Source organism: Elephantulus edwardii, unplaced genomic scaffold (assembly GCF_000299155.1).
Source record: "Elephantulus edwardii isolate Elephantulus edwardi_28Jun2011 unplaced genomic scaffold, EleEdw1.0 scaffold00021, whole genome shotgun sequence".
Taxonomy (NCBI): Eukaryota; Metazoa; Chordata; class Mammalia; order Macroscelidea; family Macroscelididae; genus Elephantulus; species Elephantulus edwardii.
This window is the reverse complement of record NW_006399771.1, coordinates 13709845-13728558: the sequence shown is the minus strand read 5'-3', so window position 1 is coordinate 13728558 and position 18714 is coordinate 13709845. Positions and strand designations below refer to the sequence as shown.

General features: G+C 36.8%; 1 protein-coding gene and 1 pseudogene across 1 annotated transcript in view; one reads left to right on the top strand and one right to left on the bottom strand.

Annotated features, from left to right (window-relative positions):
- Nucleotides 1–18714, top strand: part of LOC102866818 (otogelin-like protein-like) — a 209393-nt gene that overhangs the window by 148298 nt on the left and 42381 nt on the right. The window contains 8 exon segments of the mRNA XM_006882584.1: nt 3322–3380; nt 4181–4358; nt 4820–4962; nt 5429–5452; nt 5593–5685; nt 6863–7052; nt 9953–10167; nt 18341–18482. Of these exon segments, the coding sequence (XP_006882646.1) occupies nt 3322–3380; nt 4181–4358; nt 4820–4962; nt 5429–5452; nt 5593–5685; nt 6863–7052; nt 9953–10167; nt 18341–18482 (1044 nt within the window).
- Nucleotides 16864–17614, bottom strand: LOC102856675 (annotated as a pseudogene).

The following is an 18714-nucleotide window of genomic DNA, read 5'->3' as shown; positions in this document are numbered from 1 at the left end:
TATACTTTGATCATGTTGTCAGAAGGGGCTGGTCCTTTTTGCTGAAAACAGTAGAATAAGAGAAAAGAGAAGAAGATCCTCAATAAGGTGGATTGACACAGTGACTGTAACCACAGGCTTGAGCAAGGTGGAGTTCATGCTGCAGGTACAGATAAGGCAACATTTTTGTCTGTGGTTCATAGAATTTCTGGAGTCATATTCAACATGATGGCATCTACCAATAACAACATATGTGGTTATTGCTGTGCTGTTGTTGTTATGTGCCACTGAGTGGCCTGTGATTCATAGAGACCCCATGTACAACAGCTCTGAACTCTGCTCGATTCTGAACCAGTCTTACTGTTTCCAAAATACTTACTTCCATTACACCAGTTCCTGTGTCAGGCTATCTTTCTGGAATCTTCCTCTCCTATGTTATTCTTCCACCCTTTCAACCATGATGTACTTTTCCAGGGACTGGTCCCTTCTGATCATATGCCCAAAGTACATGAGACAGAGCTTGAAAATCCTTACCTCCATGGAGCAGCCTGGTTTCACCTCTTGGCAGTCCATGATATTTTCAATACTTTTTTCCAGGACCACAACTCAAAATCATCAATTCTTCTGCTGTCTTTGGCCACTGTCCAGCTCTCTTATGCATGGCAAGGAATTATGAAGACCATGGCCTGCATCAGGCATATCTTAATCTCCAGACTCATATCATTGTTCTTCAGCATGTTTGAGAATATGCAGTAATCGATGCAACTAAATTAAGGATTTTGAGATGGAGAGTGGTTACTTAGTAAACTGAATGGCTCAAGTGAAATCATAGGATCTTTTCAAGAGAATGACATTGAGTCAGGGTTAGGGAAAGTGATGTGTCAATAGAAGAAGATGTAGAAGGGAGAGCTTAAGAGTAAGCAAGAGGGAGGAAGGGTGGTTTCATGCTCATCTGTGATGATGTAGTGAGAGACCATGTGTCAAAGAATTCAAGTAGTCTCTGGAAGCAGGAAAAGGAAAGAAAGTGTATTTCACTCTACAGACTCCAGGAGAAATACACCTCTGTCTACACCTTGGTTTATAGGATTTTGACCTTAATGTTGTTTTTAAACCACTAATTTTGTAGTACTTAGCTGCAGTATCAAAACAGTACAGTCAGTTTTAAATAGTATCAGTTATGATACCCTACCTAAGTGTTGTTGCTGTTGTTATGTGCCATGGAGTCGCTTACGACTCATAGTGACCCTATGTACAACAGCCCTAAAGTCTGTTCTGTCCAGTGCCAATCACACTGTCTCCAACACACCTATCTCGATTACCCCAGTCACTGAACCAATCCACCTCATAGAGGGCCTTCCTCTCCTGTGCTGTTCCTTCACCCTACCAAGCTTGATGTCCCTCTCTAAGGACCTGTCTCTCCTTACAACATGTCCAAAGTATGTTAGACGGAGCCTCAGAATCCTTGCCTCCAAGGAGCCACCTGGTTTAACCCTTTCCAGGACAAATCTGTTTGTTTTCCTAGCAGTCCAAGGTACCCTCAACACTCTTCTCCAGCACCACAGCTCAAAGGCATCAGTTCTCCTATCCTTCTTAGTTATTGTTCAACTCTCTGATTCATAACAAGTGATTGCAAAGACCATGGCTGTACCAGATGCACCTTAGTCTCCAGAGAGACACCATTGCTCTTCAGTACTTTATAGAGTTCCCTAACAGCCGACTTTCCCCTCGCAGTACATCTTTCAATTTCCTGGTTAGTGGTGCCAAGAGTGTTGACTGTGGAGCCAACCAAACTAAAGTTGTTAACAATCTCAGTCTCTTCACCATCCATCCTGATGCTGCCAATTGGTCCAGTGGTGAGAATCTTTGTCTTCTTGATGTTGGGCTTCGATTCATGTTGAAGACTGTAGTCCTTGACTTTCTACAGCAAGGGCTTTAGGTTCTCAGTTTCAGCAAGCATGGGTGTGTCATCTGTATAACAGATTGTTGACAGATCTTCCACCAGTCCTGACCCCGTATTTCTCCTCATAGAGCCCAGCCTCCTGCATAATCTGTTCTGCATACAGGTTGTAAAGGTATGAAGACAGGACACATCCCTGGCATACACCTTCCCAATTTTGAACCATGCAGTGTTTCCTTGCTCTGTTCACACGACTCCCTCTTAGTACACGTATAGGTTTCTCATTCGCACAATCAAGTGTTCTGGGATTCCCATTATTCTCAGAGTCACCCTACATAAAGTTGTTGTTGTTGGTATGTGCCATCGAGTCGCTTGTGACTCATAGCGACCCTAAGTACAACAGTCCTAAACGCTGCTCTGTCCTGTGCCAGTCTCACTCTCTCTGACACTCCCATCCCCATTACCCCAGCCACTGAATTAATCCATCTCATAGAGGGCCTTCCCCTCCTGCACTTTCCCTCCACCCTCCCAAGCATGATGTCCCTCTCCAAGGACTAGTCCCTCCTTATAACATGTCCAGAGTATGTTAGATGGAGCCTCAGAATCCTTGCCTCCAAGGAGCTACCTAATTTAACCCTTCCCAGAATGAATCTGTTTGTTTTCCGTGGTACCCTGAATACTCTTCTCCAGCACCACAGCTCAAAGGCATCAATTCTCCTTCTATCCTACTTAGTCATTGTCCAACTCTCTGATTCATAACAAGACCATAGCCTGTATCAGATGCACCTTAGTCTCCAGAGAGACACCATGATAGCTAATGTAAATTCAAGCCATTCATTTTGGCCCTTCCGTAGTCATCCAACTTGAATATTTTAAAAATAACTCCAGTTCTGACAAAATCTTTACAAATGAAATTACAAATCACAGCCTTCCTTTCTCATGGATCACTCTGCCACTGCACCCACCAACTGGGGTCTTTGGGTGGTATATAGAACCAGTTAATTCATTTCTGACCAGCATATTCTAGAGATTCACTGAAAGAAAGAAATCAGTCTTATTTCATTGAAAAATACAACAAAGCTAACATCTGTAAATACTGAGGCATGTGTAATGATACTGAACTTTCTGCCAATTCAGATAATTATAGTAAGATAAGAATAGTGAAGATATTTCGAGAAGAATGTTGGTTTGAGACCAAGGTTCTGGAGTGAAAATCCTTGAGTTCAAATTCTTCCTCTACTGTTTATTCACCTTAATTTTCCATACTTTAGTTTTCTTATATGTAAAATGACAAATAGCATTCATATCTGCTTTATAACATCTTTGTAAGGAACAATTGACATTATATTTTCTGTACAATTTCCTAACATAATTTTCATCCTTAAAAATTCCACCTATGACTGCTGTTATAACACTAATGGAGATGGCATCTTCATTTCTAACAGGTCCTTCAGACTTCACTCCATTGGATATGTTAACACCAACACCAGGTTTCGATTGTGAGGTATAACTGAGTAATCTCTCCAAAGCTTATTTGTAATTTCTTGTAGTATTTTATTTGCTGTATCAAAGTCTAAACCTTATTAAACTGCTTTCACAATCTTTAGTTGCCTGTCTTTGTCCTAAGAAAAGAAAAAAATAAGCATTGCATTTTAATAATTGTATTTTCCTAATAGATTCATCTATTTATTATTAATTGGTCATACTAAGAAGAACAAAATTCAAATGAAATATTATGTATGTTTCTTTCAAAGAGAGATTGTTATTGTGAACTTATCTATAAGTCAGGCTTTCAAATATATTTGAATATATATATCATTTTTATAGGATTGGAATAAACCCCTAGCAAAATGCTCATTTGGAGTCTAGCGGCATCTTGCTTCTGCAGAAAAGTTGGTTGATTTAAACCTATGGCCCTTATGTTGGCAGTACAATACTGTATTCACTGGACCAACAGAGCTTTCTGTATACTACCTGTATAGAACATAATATGAAAGATTGGCTGCTACTACGCAAATCTGCTTGCATGGTGCTGATCTTGAGAATTAAGATAAGACTTTTATTTATTCACATGTGTATGGAACGTTCTGACATATTAATTTTAACAGAGGACTAAATTATACCCATTTTGAGCATTTTAGAGCAGTTACATCAATATAAGATTGAAGTGAAATGTTAATTATTTTGGAAAGGATTTTGTTTTTAGGAAATAGCAATTTATAGTATGATTATGATGTTAATACGATCAATTGAAAAACATTACCTGGAATTGAAATAAAAAATTCTTTCTTTTTTTATTAACAGCCTCAACAGTTTGATCCTGTCTATAATTGTAGCCAATATATATGCCTTGATATGGAATGGAAATTGTACAATTGGTCACTCAATTGCCCAAAGGACATAGAAATGCCTGACTGTGGTTTCCGGGGAAGGCCTGTTCAAGTGAACAGTGATATCTGCTGTCCCGAGTGGGAATGCCCTTGTAGGTTTGCATTTCTACTCGCATTGTTATTGTTGTCAATTGGACTCATAACTCACCCTCAAGCAGGTTTCATAGGTTGCAAATCAAATGAGAAGAGATTGCCTATCTTTTTCCCATGGAGCAGCTGATGATTTAAAACCATTTGCCTTTGGGTTGTCAGTGCAACTTCTATCCCACTAGGAGTAAGGGATCCACCCAAGCTCCCTTTATATTTACATGCTGGTCAGATATTAATCAGAGGTGGTTGTCGTTTTGGTGATGAGGTGATGGTATTTGCCAGTTTATCAATCCTTTATTATTTTTGGTTTCTTCCTTTGTGACCTGGTTCCCAGTGTGTGCTGCTTAAAATTCTCCGTCAAACATAATGAGGTTAAGTTAAAGTATTTTTTTAAAGAGCATTTATTACTGAAAAGACAAATATTAATAGATTAATTATACCAATTCTTATTTTATTCTCCTAGGTCGATGTTCAATGTTATCAGAACTGAGCATTATTACATTTGATGGAAATAATGCAGCATTATATAGCATGGCTTCTTATATCTTAGTAAGAATTCCAGGAGAAATTGTAGTTGTACATATTGAAAAATGTTCTGTGAACCAGGTAGGTCACCATTCATTCGTATAGTCATTTATTCATAAATCATAGCACAAGAATGTTGTAAACAAGAATTCTTAGAATATAAAACAAACAAATAACCAAGAAATGTTTCATATGCATATACTTCTTGTTGTTGATGATTTCTGTTGAGTTGAGCACGACTCATAGCAACTCTATGAATAAAAGACCTGAAGCTTTTCTATAAATACCATTGTTCCTCAAAGTTCATAAGATTTTCTAGAGGCATAGTGTTTAGGAAGTGGATGCCACTCCTGCTTCCAAACCTGTCTTAAACTAGGAGCTCCACTAAACACTGTCCACCATGGGTAGCTATTATAGCATTTGACACCCCAGTGGCAAAATGTTCAGCATCACAGCAACCACATACTTAAAGGCATAAAATATTAAACAAACTAATGCTTTAAAAATCAAGTAATGCATTTCTTTACATTCCTATATTGTTTTTCAGAATGAAAATTCCTTGAAAAAACCCGTGAGTATTTAGAAATAAAATTTTATAAATTTATTTGTATTTTAAATACAAATATATATCAAGTAATTAAATTTATATTATTCCTTTCTGAAATTATGATTAAGTCCTTAGAGATATTTATTTCTTTATTTTAATTTAAGGGTTCTTCTGGAAGGATGTCTGGACTCTGTTTTAAGAAGTTAAACCTAACAACACCTATCCATAAAATACTTGTCAATCGTTTAGAGAGAAAGGTAAGGGGAAAAAAGTTTTAGAAATTAAAGTCCTTGTCTTAGATAAAAAATAAAAATGGAGACTAAAAATTGTTTCTAATTAGAGGGGAAAATCAGATATATCAGATATCAAATATTCAAATATATCAGATATCAGATATTCAAAGTTATGGCTTCTAAGCATTCTTTTCATGGATAGTTGAAAAGATTTCTAAATACTGTATTTTGTTATGTAGCTGGAGGTGTAGTCCTTAGAGAGTTATGTTACTAACCTAATGGCAGACAGTTCAAAACAAACCCACCAGCAGCTTCTCAGAAGAAATACAGGCAATGTCCTTTGTGGTATTTACAGGCTCTGAAAACCTACTGGAAGATTGGCTATGGATTGGTTCTAACTTAGTGGTAATGAAAGAAAGAAATATTTACCCTTCCAGTATAAATCAGATATCAAAGAGGAAAGATGCTTCAGCCTGAGGACAGCATTATGTGGGATAATAAACCAAATTATGGCAATGAGAGGGACACATTATACGTATTGTTCCATTATAAAGCAGATAGCAAAAAAAGGAGGGGGTATTCACTTGAGACGAGCTCTATAAATGATATAAAGGTAAGAAAGCAGATGATTGGTGAACTGCACCTTGAGAAATGAAATGCTAGACACGGTCCCAATTCTATGCCAATATTTGAAATATGCTTTTACAATGTATACTCCTCAGAAGCTCTACTTTCAGATTAATAAAATTATATGCTAAAACAGGAGTCTTTGATTCCAATCTAAGCCTAGGGAACAGAATTTCTTGGAATCTTAACCTTTAACTTACTTGATGTGTATTTATTATGAACATGTATTTAATAGCTGGTTTTGAAGAGCTGCCAGAGTAAAGCAAACATCCTGAAAAATAACATTATTATTTTAAGTTCTTAAAGAATGATGGTGCTATGTTGAGGAAAACAGACCTAACAGCATACATAATATAAAACAATGTTAAATTTGAAGAAAATGAGGTAAGAATAAATACAGAATATAGAAAGACATAATGAAAAAATGCCAGGAAAGAATACTTAGAAATGAGGAGAAGTTGTGACACCAACAAAAAAAAATAAATCAAAAAATGAAAACTACAGAGTTCTCTAATTTTGAGTTTATATTTAACCATAAACCTTTTTTCTAAAAGATATATTTATGATATTCTAGGTAGAAGTGGATTCTGTTGTTGTGCCTTTGCCCTTCTCAAGTCATGAACTTTTCATTGAAGATTCTGGTACAATGTACGTGATCACTACTCCAGCTGGCCTCATCATAAAGTGGGCTCATCTGACAGGGATTGTTGACATCCATTTTGGCCCCCAGTTTAACTTGTCATCCTCCACAGAAGGTCTATGTGGTAAGAACTGCTTTCCAGATCTCAATTTTGTTGACATTATTCACCCTTTTCGCATTATAGCCTTTTGACACCTGTTGTTCCATATTTCAGATTTGAGATGCAGTATTAGCCTTTAGTTTCCACCTGTGAGTAAATAGGAACAGGATGACTCTCAGTAAGCAGACTTAAAAGGCAAACAGTAACATTTCATTTGAGTATTTTATGGAAATATGTGCTTATTGATGTGCACCTGATTCAAGTTATAGTCTTTTAAACAACTTGCTATGAAATTGCTGGGCATTTTAAAAGGATTATAGAAGAATTGATGCCTTTGAGTTGCGGTGTTGGAGTAGAGTATTTAATAACCCATGGATTACCAAAAGAACAAACAGATATGTCTTAGAGAAGTGTAACCAGACTGCTCCTTGGAAGCAAAGATATCAAAGCTTTGTTTCACATACTTTGGGCATGTTTCTAGAAGAGGCTGTTCTTGGAAAGGGACATTGTGCTATACTTTGGGCATGTTTCTAGAAGAGGCTGTTCTTGGAAAGGGACATTGTGCTATAAAAGATGGACGGTCAGTGAAATAGATGTTGACTCTCAACACAGCTACTGTAGCACCGGACTCAAGTGTGTCAGAAATGATGAAAATGGTGCAAGATAGGACAGGGCTCAAATGTATTGCTCAAAGGGACCCCTTGAGTTGTACTTGCCTTGACAGTACCTGACAGCAAAAACATTCTTATGCCTATTAATACTTTAAGCTCATCTTGATTATGTATTCATGAAATGTCAGATCATTATCTTACATATTTTAATTCATTTAATTCTAACAATAAACCTATTAAGTAGGCACTAATATTATTGCTCAATAGAGTTAGACGTGTCAGAGATGGTGAAGTTGGCTCAGGATAGGGCAAGGTTCTAAATCTAATTTGCTACCGTTGGCTCACCTTTGTATATTTATGTAACATGTTAATATATGGAATGTAGGCACAGAGCTTTATGTAGGCCTTAAAATTCATATAAGTTGCTGAACAAATATTCATCATATTTTATTTTCTTGCATTTAACCTTTAAGTTGAGGTTTTCCTGATCTCAAACTTTAAATAAAACCAAACCAAAATCGAAAGTTATTTAATAATTTAACCTTTCTATGCACGTTTCATCATGGATCATGTATATATTTAAATATACTTCAAATTGCTCTGTGTCAGTTCAACTCACTGCTACCTCCAATGGGTTTCTGAGGCCATAAATCATTATGGGAAGAGATTTCGCATCTTTCTTCCATGGAGAAATTCACATGGATGAATTGGAATTGCCAACTTTTTAGTAAGCAATCCTTTACTTTATGCATTATTCTAACACAGATCCTTTGGAAAAATACTGTTGTTTCTGTTGTTATTATGTGCTGTCAGGTCAACTATGGCCCATAGTGACTCTATGAACAATGACTTAGAACCTTGCCCTATCCTGAGCCAGGTTTTCAGAGGCAGTAATCACTTGGGAGGAGATCGCCCATCTTTCTCCTGTATATAATATATACATGTAATATAGTAACTTAATAGTGAACAGCAACTCAGAGGATTTTTAAAAACATGTTTTCTCCTATGATTTATTGATTCTAAGTGTTATTCTGTCAGATTTTCCTAGTTCATTTTTTCTCTCCTTTTTGATAGCTGTTATTTTTACTGAAGACAGTTATTGTACTGTGCTAATAGAATTTTAAAATTATCACTATGGAAAAGGGCTAGTTTACTTTCTTGGTATCCCGTGATTACTTTTTAAGTATCATGACTACCATAGCATGGTTCTGGTACTCTATAAGGAACTCTGGTGGCCTAGTGGTAAGGAGCTGCACTGCCAACCGAAAGGTAGGTGGTTTAAATCCACTAGCTTCTCTGCAGGAAAAAGATGGGCCGCCTTCTCCTGTGTTATTTACTGACTTTGAAAACCTGCTGGAGGATCAGCTGAGGGTGGGTTCTGATTCAATGGTACATAACAGCAACAACAATATGGCAGAGGTGTTTACTTGACTGGAAATATAGGTGCTATGTGGTTGTTGTTAGGTGTCGTTCAATGGAGCCACCCTTTGAACATTCACTCTAAACCCTATCCTATTCTGTGCCATCCCCATAATCTCTGACACATTAGTACCCCTTGTGGAAGTCACCATGTCAGTACATCTAATGGAGGTCTTCTTGTCCTTTTTGGACCCTCCACCTTTCTAAGCACGATTTCCCTTTCCAAGGAATAGCCTCCCTAGATACATGTCCAAATTATGAAAGACATAGCCAAGGAGTACTATATTAGGTGCGGGTGCAATAGGTTGTATGAACAAAGCTTGTTCTAAATTAATTCCACACATCAAAGAAGCCAATAGTTTTCTTATTCTCTTGGTTGTTGTTAAGTGCTGTTGAGTAGACTACAACTCATAGTGACCCCATGAACAATCTCAAGAGTTAGTTCTTAAATTGAGGAGAGTAGTAGGAATTGTGGAAGGACATTAGAACAGAAACTCATTTCCTTTAATCTTCCTGATCTTATAAAATATTTTACTTCTATGACCATGGTTTCTCTCTTATCTTGCAAGAGTGGTTATATATTATCTAGAAGGAGCCCTATGGCTTAGATAAAGTGTTGCACTGCCAATCCAAAGGAACAAGGTTTGAATCCACCAGCTGCTTCATGGGACAAAGATGGCAATATCACTGCATGTGATTTACTGTCTCTGAAAACCTGCTGGAGGGTCAGCTTTGAGTTGTTTCTGATTCAATGGTGCATAACAACGGAAAACATCAGGCATATAGTTTTTTTTTTAAATGGCCATTGTTAAAACCAAAGAACAAATAGATTCAGTAACTAAGTCAGTACATTAAATTATTAAGCTGATTTATTACGTCATACATTCTTTCCAGGACTTTGTAATGATGATCCAGATGATGATCTAAGGATGCAAAATGGTACAATTATCACCAATATGGAAGACATAGAATTATTTATTGAGAGCTGGGAAATTGAAAAGACATTTCAAGTAACAACAAGAAGACCTTTTAGGAATTGTACTGAATATGATTGCAGTCATTGCATTGAATTGTTAAACAGAAGAGTTTTTACTCCGTGCCATGAAAAAGTAAGTTGGAAGCCACCATTAATAAAAATGTCATGTTAGATATAGTGAAAGTAAAGTCAGTATAGTCTTGTTTGGATGTTCTGTTGAAAAAATCTTGTTCCTGACTCTTTTTGTCAGTAAACCTTGGAATTTGGAATCACTTACTGTTTACAGACTTCCAGAGACAGGAAGGATGATTTTCTTTTCTCTTGTGAGAACAATGTTTACAGCTTTCAAGGAAAATGGAATTTTGTTTTTTGAATAAGTGCCTCTATCTAGTAGCAGGGGATCAGTGACACTCAATAATGAAATACAGAAAGCCAACAGTGAGTGTTTAATGAATTCCTTAGATATAGGGCACTTAGGTGTATAAACTGTCACTATTCAATTTTATCAGGTCTTTATTAATATTGAACTTTTGAAGTTTGTGTGACTTGCAAATATTTTTAGAGCTATATCCTTAAAAAAGAATTTATTGTTGCATACAAGGAATAAATGGAATTTTCAGTGAAATTTTTAGCAAATGATATTAATCATTGACAACATGCAAAGTACTATGTTAAACTCCTCTGATTGGAAGATGAGGAAAGATGAATATGTGTCTGGATACAACCCTATATAAAATATGTGATGAATAGGACCTCAGATATGAAAGGCATTTCATGGATTTTTGAATGTTTGGACAATTTAGAAAGACAAGTTTATCAAAGGAGACAAGGGAGGAAGGAGACCTAGGCTGAAGAAGCTGTATGTGCAAGAAGAGTAAGGTATAGAAGGTCATAGTAGGACAACAATAAGTCTATGACAATGCATACAGAGGAGAAGTTTCTGGACTGAAAATGAGGGAAATTCCAAAAAAGAAAGAGAGCTAATGGTGAAGAACCTTTTGTGCTAGGGTCTGATCTGAAGTCTAGACTCCAAAGCTCTTGTTTGGCATGTGTCTAAAATGAAAAGGATGAAAATACAGAATTACGGGATTGAAAACAGCATATCTTCTAAGATCTTCAATATTAACTTGAAAATATTAATGGAAATAAATTTAAAAATGCATTTTATACAACATAACATTCTATACTGTCTTCTATTTAGGATTTAGTAGAGAAATCATCCATGGGGAAAACTGTACCATTTAATATATATATAAAATTTAAAAAAATAGCTCTTCTTTTTTCAGCCTAATTTCAGTATCACTTTAAACACTAAAAACACTTTAGAAATTTTAAAGCAAAATTATTTTCAACACTATATTTTTATCTGGGAACACAGGTGGTTGATTTTATCCAGAACATTTTCATTGTGAATATTCACGTCATAGTGAAGTTGACACAGGGAGGCCTGATAGTATAATAGGGTAAGTGTTGGGACGTTAAGCAAAAGATGGGTGGTTTGAACTCATCAGCTACATAGAGGGAGAAAGATGAGATAGTATTTGCCTGCTAAGGTTTTTATACTTAGAAATCTGATGGAGGTAAACCAGGACACCACTTGGTTCTGTTTTCCTTAGAATCTGCACATAATTTGAGGGCTAAACTAAAGAAAGCTGACTGCCAAATACTTGAGGAGTTTGAAGATAGCTCATGTGGTTAATTTAAGTTTAAACTTCCAAAGAACTCAAGCATTGAGTCAATTCTGATTAATGGTAGTTCTTCAGGTATTTGAGACTCTAGATCTTAATAAGAGAAGACCGCTCATCATTCTCCCAGGGTGACTAGTAGATTTGAACTGCCCAACATGTAATGTCTCATCACAGATCCTTATCCTTAGATAGAGAATATATTAATGCTCACTCAAAACACAGCTTCATTTATTTAGAAATGCAAATGAGCAATGAATCTTGTATCTTCTGTTAGAAAATACTAACCATTAACTGCATAAAACTACGGTTGAGGCTACATTTAAAAACTAGTCATGCAGACTTTAACAGTGATGGCAAAAATGCTGTTTAGTTTTGCAAATAACAGGCATGGCCATGGTTCAGAAGCTTCCATTAAAATGGTTGGTGTTAGAATTATTTAGAATGTGAAGGTCAGTAAATAATAAAATATGCAGAAATGTTATGCTGTAAAGCTGGTCAAATGTCTTTTGGAACTAAATGTAAAGAGGTAACTTCATAGATTGACATATAACCTGGTGGGTTTTACAGTTCTTAAAAAGATACATTAAGTAAAGGACTGGCAAAATTAGGTTCATTTTATTGTTTAACGTTCAGTTGGATACAAGCGTGAATGTCAATGATTTGGTAATTTTCCTGCTTTTGTTCACATTATATGGTTGATGCCACTAGGAATATATTCATATGTATATTGAATCATGATAAAAGGTGAAAGTACTAAATGAAAGCGAGGCAGCAACAAACAAAATATACAGTGAAGAATTGTTCAAGAAGAAATGGAAGGTTTATGGTGAACAAGGTACACAGGGCTTGCTTCCTATCAAGTTTGTTATGAAATCTCTTATTTTCAAAAGGAACTTCATCTTTATGGTACATAATCGGTAGCTATGGTGGTGTAGGCCATAGTATGTTGCATTGCTTCACTGTCTTTGGTGTTTCAAATCCATCAGTGGCTTCCTGTGAAATAAGAAGTCTCATTGTGATTTATAGGCTCAGAAACCCAATTATGGGTGTGGTTCACTAAGAGTCAGAACTGACTAGACAGTAAGGAGTTTGAGTTTGGTTTTATAGTGCTTAAGAGTAGGACTAGAAAATATATCTTTTAAAATATTACAGTTTCGTTATCTCCTTCAGCAAACTTATAACCAAATAGAAAATTAATTTCACCACTTTATCAGCTACATAGATGTAAATCAGTTTAGTTAGAATGTTTTTATAGTCATGATTGAAATATAATTCTTCCCCAAAGTGAGAGCAGGTAAGTAAATCCTAAAAGATGTGAATGGCTCATTTTCAACTTAACAAAAAAAAAAGAAAATAGCTCACAAAGTTGGATTACTAGAAAAATATTTATTTAAGATTTAGCACTTTGGTCAATACTTTTAAAAACAAATTACTACTGAAAATACTAAAGTGAAAGTGAACTTTGGAAAGAAGATAAAGATTAAATGTGGGAACTACCAGTAATTTCAAGTGTTACAGTGACACTTCCCAAAGCTGTACGTCTTTGATTTGAGATAGTAAGAGACCCTTGGAAGCTTGTAACGTTTCCATTGACAGTAGTCTGAAATTGTGTCCGAGACAACTTACTCAGCTGCATTCTCAAATCATGATTCTTTGATTATTCTGGCATTGTTTGTACAGTACAGAAGCAGGTCTTTTCTCTTTTAAACTTCATTTCATTGATTGCCTTATGAACAAAAGTCCTGAAGCCCCTCTACAACTATTAACATTTATCAAAGTTCATAGATTATCATAAAGTATCATAGAGTATGATAAAGCAGATTATAAGTTCATAACTATCTAAAAGCACAAGAGAGCAAGACGGAAAAGTGATAGTATTGCCTTGATACTGAACTGGATATTTGATTTTCTTTTCAGTTAACCCCACATATGCTAAAGTGATGGTTTTTATTCAAAGGTAAAAGTAATTTGGTAATTAACCAGTGAGAGAAATGATTCATAGTGACCGTATGTACAACAGCTCTGAACTCTGCTCTATCCTGAGCCAATTTCATTGTCTCTGACACACCTACCCCTATTAACCCAGTCACTGAATTACTTCATCTCATCGAGGTCTTCCTTTCCTGCTCTGTCCCTCCAGCCTCCAAAGCATGATGTCCCTTTCAAAGGACTGGTGGTCCCTCCTTGTGGCATGTTCAAAATGTGCCAGTGGGAGCTTCAGAATCCTCATTTCACCCTCTGCAGGACAGAAGAATTTCTTGAAACAACATATAATGAAGAAGCAATGGTGATGAAAGAAGAAGTTCAAGCTACTCTGAAGGAATTGGCAAAAACAAAGCCCCAGGAATTGATGGAATACTGGTTGACATGTATCAACAAACAAATGCTGCCTTGGATGTGTTCACCAGGTTGTGCCAAGAAATCTGGAGGACAACTACCTGGCCCATTGAAAGAGATCCATATTTATTCCCATTAAAAAAAAAAAAAGTAAACTACCAGAGTGTGAAAGTTATTGAACAATATCACTAATATCACACACAATCAAAACCCTGCTGAAGATTATCCATAGACTACTGGAACAGTACATAGACAGAGAACTACCAGAAACACAAGCTGGATTTAGAAGAGGCCGTGGCACTAAAAACATTATCACCAATGTTAGATGGATCTTGGTTGAAAGCAGAGTAAATACCAGTGGAATGTTTTTCTATGTTTCATTGACTCTGAAAAGGCATTTGACTGTATGAATTAGAAAAAAAAATTATGGCTAACTTTGAAAAGAATGAGAATCCCAGAACAGTTAATTGTGCTCATGTAAAAACTATACTTGGGCCAGGAAGCAGTTATCAGAACAGAGCAAGGAAACACTACATGGTTTAAAATCGGGAATGGAGTGAATCAGGGATGTGTCCTGTCCCCATACCTTTTTCATCTATATGCAGAATAGATCATTCAATAGGCTGGACTTTATGAGGAGGAATGTAGCTTCAGGATTAGAGGAGGACTCATCAACAACCTGTGACATGCAAATGACACAACCTTGCTTGCCAAAACTGAGGAGGACCTGAAGTGCTTGCTGCAGAAGATTAAGGACTGTAATCTTTAATATGGATTGAAACTCAACATCAAGAAGACAAAGATTCTCACAAATGGGCCAATTGGCAGCACCATAATAAATAGAGAAGAGATTGAGGTTGTTAATTTCAGCTTGCTTGGCTTCCCAATCAACAGACTTTTCAGTGACTTCTTGAAAGTATTAAAGGTATTAAAGATGCTAGTCTAGGAACTAAGGTGTGCCTAATCCAGGTCATGGTCTTGACAATTACTTGCTTTGCATCAGAGAGCTGGACAATGACTAAGGATTAAAGAAGAGGAATTGATGCCTTTGAGTCGTGGTGCTGGAGAAGAGTATTAAACATGCACCGTGGACTGCGAAGAGAGCAAATAGGTCTGTCTTGGAGAGGGTGAAACCGAATTTCTTCTTGCAGGCTAGGATTTTGAAATTCTGTCTCACATACTTTGGGGATGTAGCCTGGAAGGTCTGTTCCTTGGAGCAGAACATCATGCTTGGAAGCATGGAGGGACAGAACAAGAGAGGAACACCCTAGATGAGATGGACTGACACAGTAACTGGGAAAATGATGGTAGGAGTCTCAGAGACAGTGAGATTGGCTCAGGATATCGTGTACATATGAGTCAATTCAATTACACATAACAATAACGAAGTCTGATCTTGTAATTTTTAATTTTGTTGTATAGATTAACAGGAAAAATTTCATTTTAGATCACTGATTACAATACTTTAAGACCTTTGATACCACTCACCAAAGTCACATGTAGGTACTGTTGTACCTGTCTGTGCCTCTTAGTGACCCTAGCAGATCTGAACATTGCTGTATCCTGTGCCATCTCTGCCATGATCATATTAACTGGTGCAGCCAGTGTGCCAGTCCATCTTGTTAAGAGAATTCCTCTCTTTCTCTGCCCTTCTGCTTTACTCAGTATTGTATCTTTTCCCAAGGACTGTCCCCTCCTAAAAACAAGCTCAAAGTATATGAAGACAAAGTTTTGCCATCCTTATCTCTAAAGAGCACTTTGTTTCCATTCCCACAAGCCATGGGATATAGCCAATACTCTTCTTTAACATCACAATTTAAATGCAGCAATTATTCTTTGCTCTTACTTATTGTTTATCTTTTGCATGTATACAAAGCAATTGAAAACACCATGGCTTGAATCAAGTACACTTTAGATTTTAAACTGACATATTTTTCTTGCTCTTTAGCACTTTAAGGAGATTTTTTTTAAATTCCTCAAATTTTATGTTCATCAGGAGTGATTGAAATAAAAAATTAGAATTGAGTACCATCATCAGCAGCAGCATGTTGTTGTTATATGCTGTTGCGTCGACTCTGAGTTATAGTGACCCTACGTACAGTAGCTCTGAATGCTGCTTTTTCAATTTCATTGTCTCTGATACACCACACCTTACTTCCATTACCCCACTCACTGAGTCAATCCAAATCATCTAGGGTCTTCCTCTATTGCACTGTCCCTCTACCCTTCCAAACATGATATTCTTCTCTAAGGACTGGTCCCTCCATGTGACACGTCCAAAGTATTTTAGTGGGAGCTTCAAATTCCTTGCCTCCAAGGAACAGCCTGGTTTTACCCTCTTCAAAGCAGACATACTTGTTCTTTAAGTAGTCCATGGTATAATCAACACTCTTCTCCAGCACTATGACTCAATGGCATCAATTTTTCTTCTATCATCCCTAGTCATTGTCCAGTTCTCTGATGCATAGCAAGAAGTTGTAAAGACCATGGTCTGGATCCGACGCCCCTTAGTCTCTAGACTGACAACAGTGAAATGGCTTTAAGAGAAAACTGGTCAGGTGAATATTATTGCTTCCCATTTTCATCTAGTCAGTAGGAGCCATTGATACAAAGCAGCCAATATTCTGTCAAAAATGCTCAAAACATGTTATATAATACAACTGCCCATTCAAAGGAAGATATTAGGAAATAACTTATGTGAACTTCTTGATTCCATTGTATAAGAAAAGTACATGCGTCTGAGCACAATGGGCCAGGCACTTTTTAAAAAAAGCTTTACCTCCTTTATCTCAAGAAATCTTCCTTCAGCAGTTCAGTGTGCTTGTGACATGATATCCATTCCTTTTCACCCCAACTGCATCATTATGCAATGACCAATGACCAATGGTGTAAAAGGGGTAGGAAATCAAGCCAGCTGTGATGGAGTGAGTCATTATCCAGCTAATGAAGATGTGCTTGTTCTTGTGATCTGGACGTATTCCTTCTGCAGTGTCATAGATACTGAAATATGCAGATCGGTAGATGACAATATCCTGAACAGACACAGTAAAACCTTGGTACAGGCCCCTAATCCCATCAGGTTTGGAGATCTTCATCAGGCTGTCACTAAAGCCTTTGAACTCCCTTTTGGCTCAGGCTGGTTTCGGCAAAATCGAGAGAGTAGACAAAGCAGAGGGACATGTTCACAGCAGCCTCGCCTGATGCCTGGTTCCTGGTAAAGTAGTGGCAGAAGTGGGTCCTCTTGTCCTCACCGGCCAGGAAGATCTATTTGTATTTATCTTTGATGGAAAAGTTTAGAGCCTGAGTGGGGAAGTACCTGATGACATTAGCGAGGGTACTGCTCCAGAAGGACAAACATCCCTGCTTCCTGAGGACACAAACCATGCAGCTGATAATGGCCTTGTACTATTTGTCTGCTGTGATTTGCTGGCTAGCATGCTGTACATGCAGCAGCAGCTTGACCCACTTGATAGATGCTACTGATGCCTTGGAGATGACTGCAGCCACTCCGCCTGCCAGGAAGTCATTGGCGAAAGACACAGAGGCATTTGCCATGTTAAAAAATAAGAAGTGGCAGGTAGAGGGCAAGAATGGGACAGGAACTGGCTTTCACTCAGAGCTCCCCTTTAAAGAGATCGCAGGGTAATACCTGCCTTTTGATTTCCTGACCACTGCTACCTGAATTTTGATTGTGGTTCCAGGTAAAATGAAATTGTTGTTAATGTCAGACTTTTCTCCATCTATCATAATGTTGTTTATTGGTCCAGTTTTTTTGTGTGTTTTTTTGTTGTTTTGGGTTGTTTTTTTTTATGACTCTCGTTTTCTTGATGGTTGGATGTAACCTAACTTGAAGGCTATAATTTTGGAGGGTTTTTAAAATCTTCTTTAGTAAGTGCTTTAATTCTTCTTTATTTTCTGAAGATTTACCCAATACAACATGTAATATAGATCAGTATAATAATTTAGTCTTATTTAGTATATTGAAATGACAGCTGTATCTAAAAGTGTCAGAAATAGTTTTTCTAGGTGTACAGTATTTGTCTCTTCTCTACAAGAGTGGTATTATAACAAACAATGTTCACATTACCTACAATATGCATATAAACATTATTAATAATATATTAGAACTAATGTCATAGATTTTTTGAAATCTAAGGTGTGTGAGGCACCATAATAAGTATTCCAAAAGTTTGAGTCTCCAAACATTCTTTTGTGTAGCTTGGGTTTTTAAAGAAGACTAAAATAGCATTGGTCATACCAAGATAACATGTACCTCTCTAGGTTTCACCACAGGATTTCTGTGAAAAGATGTGGATCAATTACACCTATTTTTGGAACTATGAATGTGATGCACTTTCTGCATACGTGGCTTTGTGCAACAAGTTTGATATCTGCATTCAATGGAGAACTCCTGATTACTGCTGTAAGTAATTATTAACTAAATAATAGTTTTCAACCATTAAAAATATTTTATTTTTAGCATTAAATTCACTCTTACACTTTAAAAAGAATTCACTCTAGTTGTAAAACAGCCCAGTGGTAGATGGAATTTGCTCCAGGACTTAAGAAGTATAAATGACATAGCTGAGCCTCTACATCTTGTGGTTCCTAACCTGTACACTATACTAGACAAAGTGCTAGTCTATAGGCCTTTT